At 35.1% G+C, this 1,774-nt stretch overlaps 1 protein-coding gene across 3 annotated transcripts in view; it reads left to right on the top strand.

The window, feature by feature from the left end:
• LOC102672766 (synaptogenesis protein syg-2) overlaps positions 1-1,774 on the top strand; it is a 75,923-nt gene that overhangs the window by 50,469 nt on the left and 23,680 nt on the right. For all 3 annotated transcript variants that reach the window (XM_031512892.1, XM_006620699.2, XM_031512891.1), the window contains one exon: positions 981-1,019. In XM_031512892.1, coding sequence (XP_031368752.1) covers positions 981-1,019 — 39 coding nt within the window. The remainder of the gene's footprint in view (positions 1-980; positions 1,020-1,774) is intronic.

Raw genomic sequence — 1,774 nt, 5'->3', positions numbered from 1 at the left:
TCTCTCTCTCTCTCTCTCTCTCTCTCTCTCTCTCTCTCTCTCTCTCTCTCTCCGGCTCGCTATAGTTTCGTTAACACCCTTCCCCCCTCCCTATCAACATCATTACCGCTAAGCTCACTCTTTACGGCTCCACGAGATTTCATCGCCAAATATTACACGCCGCGCTTCTAACAATGGATACTTTTACTTCCGCTTTTTCTCTTCGATGGCGAATGAGAGAGAGAATTCGTCGGTTTAAAAATCGAACTCAAAAAAAGAAAAAAAAAAAATTTACCTATACCGATTTCTCAAACGTTGATAAGTTTCGCTTACGAAATAATTATCCCGAACGATTGGAAATTTTTTTTCTTTTTCTTTCTTTCTTTCTTTCTTCTTTTCTTTTCTCGATCGCGATGCTAGATTATCGTTTTTGGTTTCCGGCTAACCAATATCGATGACGAGAATTTTATTTTAGTTAACCGGGTAACCATTATCGAAGTCGGAAACTTTATTTTGATATCCATTAACCAATATCGAGAATAGAATAGAGAATGGAAAAAAAAAAAAAGAAAAAAATTTTCCGGTTATTTTCACGACCGTCGTGAATTTTTATCAATATTAATATCGATATTAATATTTACGGGGAAATATACGTATAGAACTTATATATTTTAATCCTCATCCGGTTCGATAACCGTTGTCATTTTTCCTTTTTTTTTTTTTTTTTTTTTTTTCTGAGTTGACGATCACGGCAATAACGCCGATTAATCAGATAAACGAAAAACGAATAAATTTTGATTCGCCTTCGTAGTCCTTTTAAAGTCTATTTAATTCCAACGAATGATCAATTTTCGCAACAACAAATTTTACTCCCCCCCTCCCTTTCCTTCGTCATCGCCATCTTTATATCGATTAGTTTTAGTTTAGCAGTAATAATTAAATGCATATTTGTTTTCATTTTTTATATAATTTCTTATGATTTATATATATTTTTGTTACAGGAGGCCCGCGAACGTTTTCTGCTAGGCCTTACCGAGGAGGTTGGTTGGTTTGCAATCATTAAGATTAGTCGGTAGAATTTTTCTTTCTCCGATTTTCTCGATGTACATCTATATATATAAATATATTTTTACACCTCTATTCACGTACGCATAATGCATACACATAACAATCGTATATTTCTTTTACTTTTCTATTTCTATGTGTATACTGTATGCTTCTCTTGTTTTCGATCGAAAACGTTGCAAACGATATTTAATACTTATCCCTTTTTTCGCGTCGTCCGTGTAATGGCGTAATAGATGAGAGCGTAGAATCCCGGTATTCGGTCAAATTCGAGCAACGACAAGGAAAAAGAAGGGTAAAAGTCGTTGGAACGTTTCTTTCGGTTGTCAAAAGGATGATGGATCCCTTGTTGTCTTTCAACATCGAGAAATATTACGAAAGTTAAAGAAAAAGCCCCAACATTTGTATACCCTGTGTCGTTTAAAAAGTTTCTATACCCCGCGGTGTAGTTTTTTCGGCCGACGAAAAAATAACGCGTCAAAGTATTCTCGTCGCTTTTTAAGAAACGCGATAAATAGAGCGCGAAATTTAAAGATGTGAAATTCGAAGATATTTTATTCCTCGATTATAAAAATTTAACGTTAACTTCATTTCGAGTATACGTTATATATAAAATATATATATATATATATTTTGGAAGGAGGCGGTGAAAAATTGGTTGACGAAGCGATTCTCGACAAGAACGGTAGCAACGATGACGACGACAAGATTGTCGCTCGACTGACGCCTC

The sequence above is a fragment of the Apis dorsata genome, unplaced genomic scaffold (assembly GCF_000469605.1).
Source record: "Apis dorsata unplaced genomic scaffold, Apis dorsata 1.3 scaffold_525, whole genome shotgun sequence".
In the NCBI taxonomy this organism is placed as follows: domain Eukaryota; kingdom Metazoa; phylum Arthropoda; class Insecta; order Hymenoptera; family Apidae; genus Apis; species Apis dorsata.
This window is presented reverse-complemented; position numbering and strand designations above follow the sequence as displayed.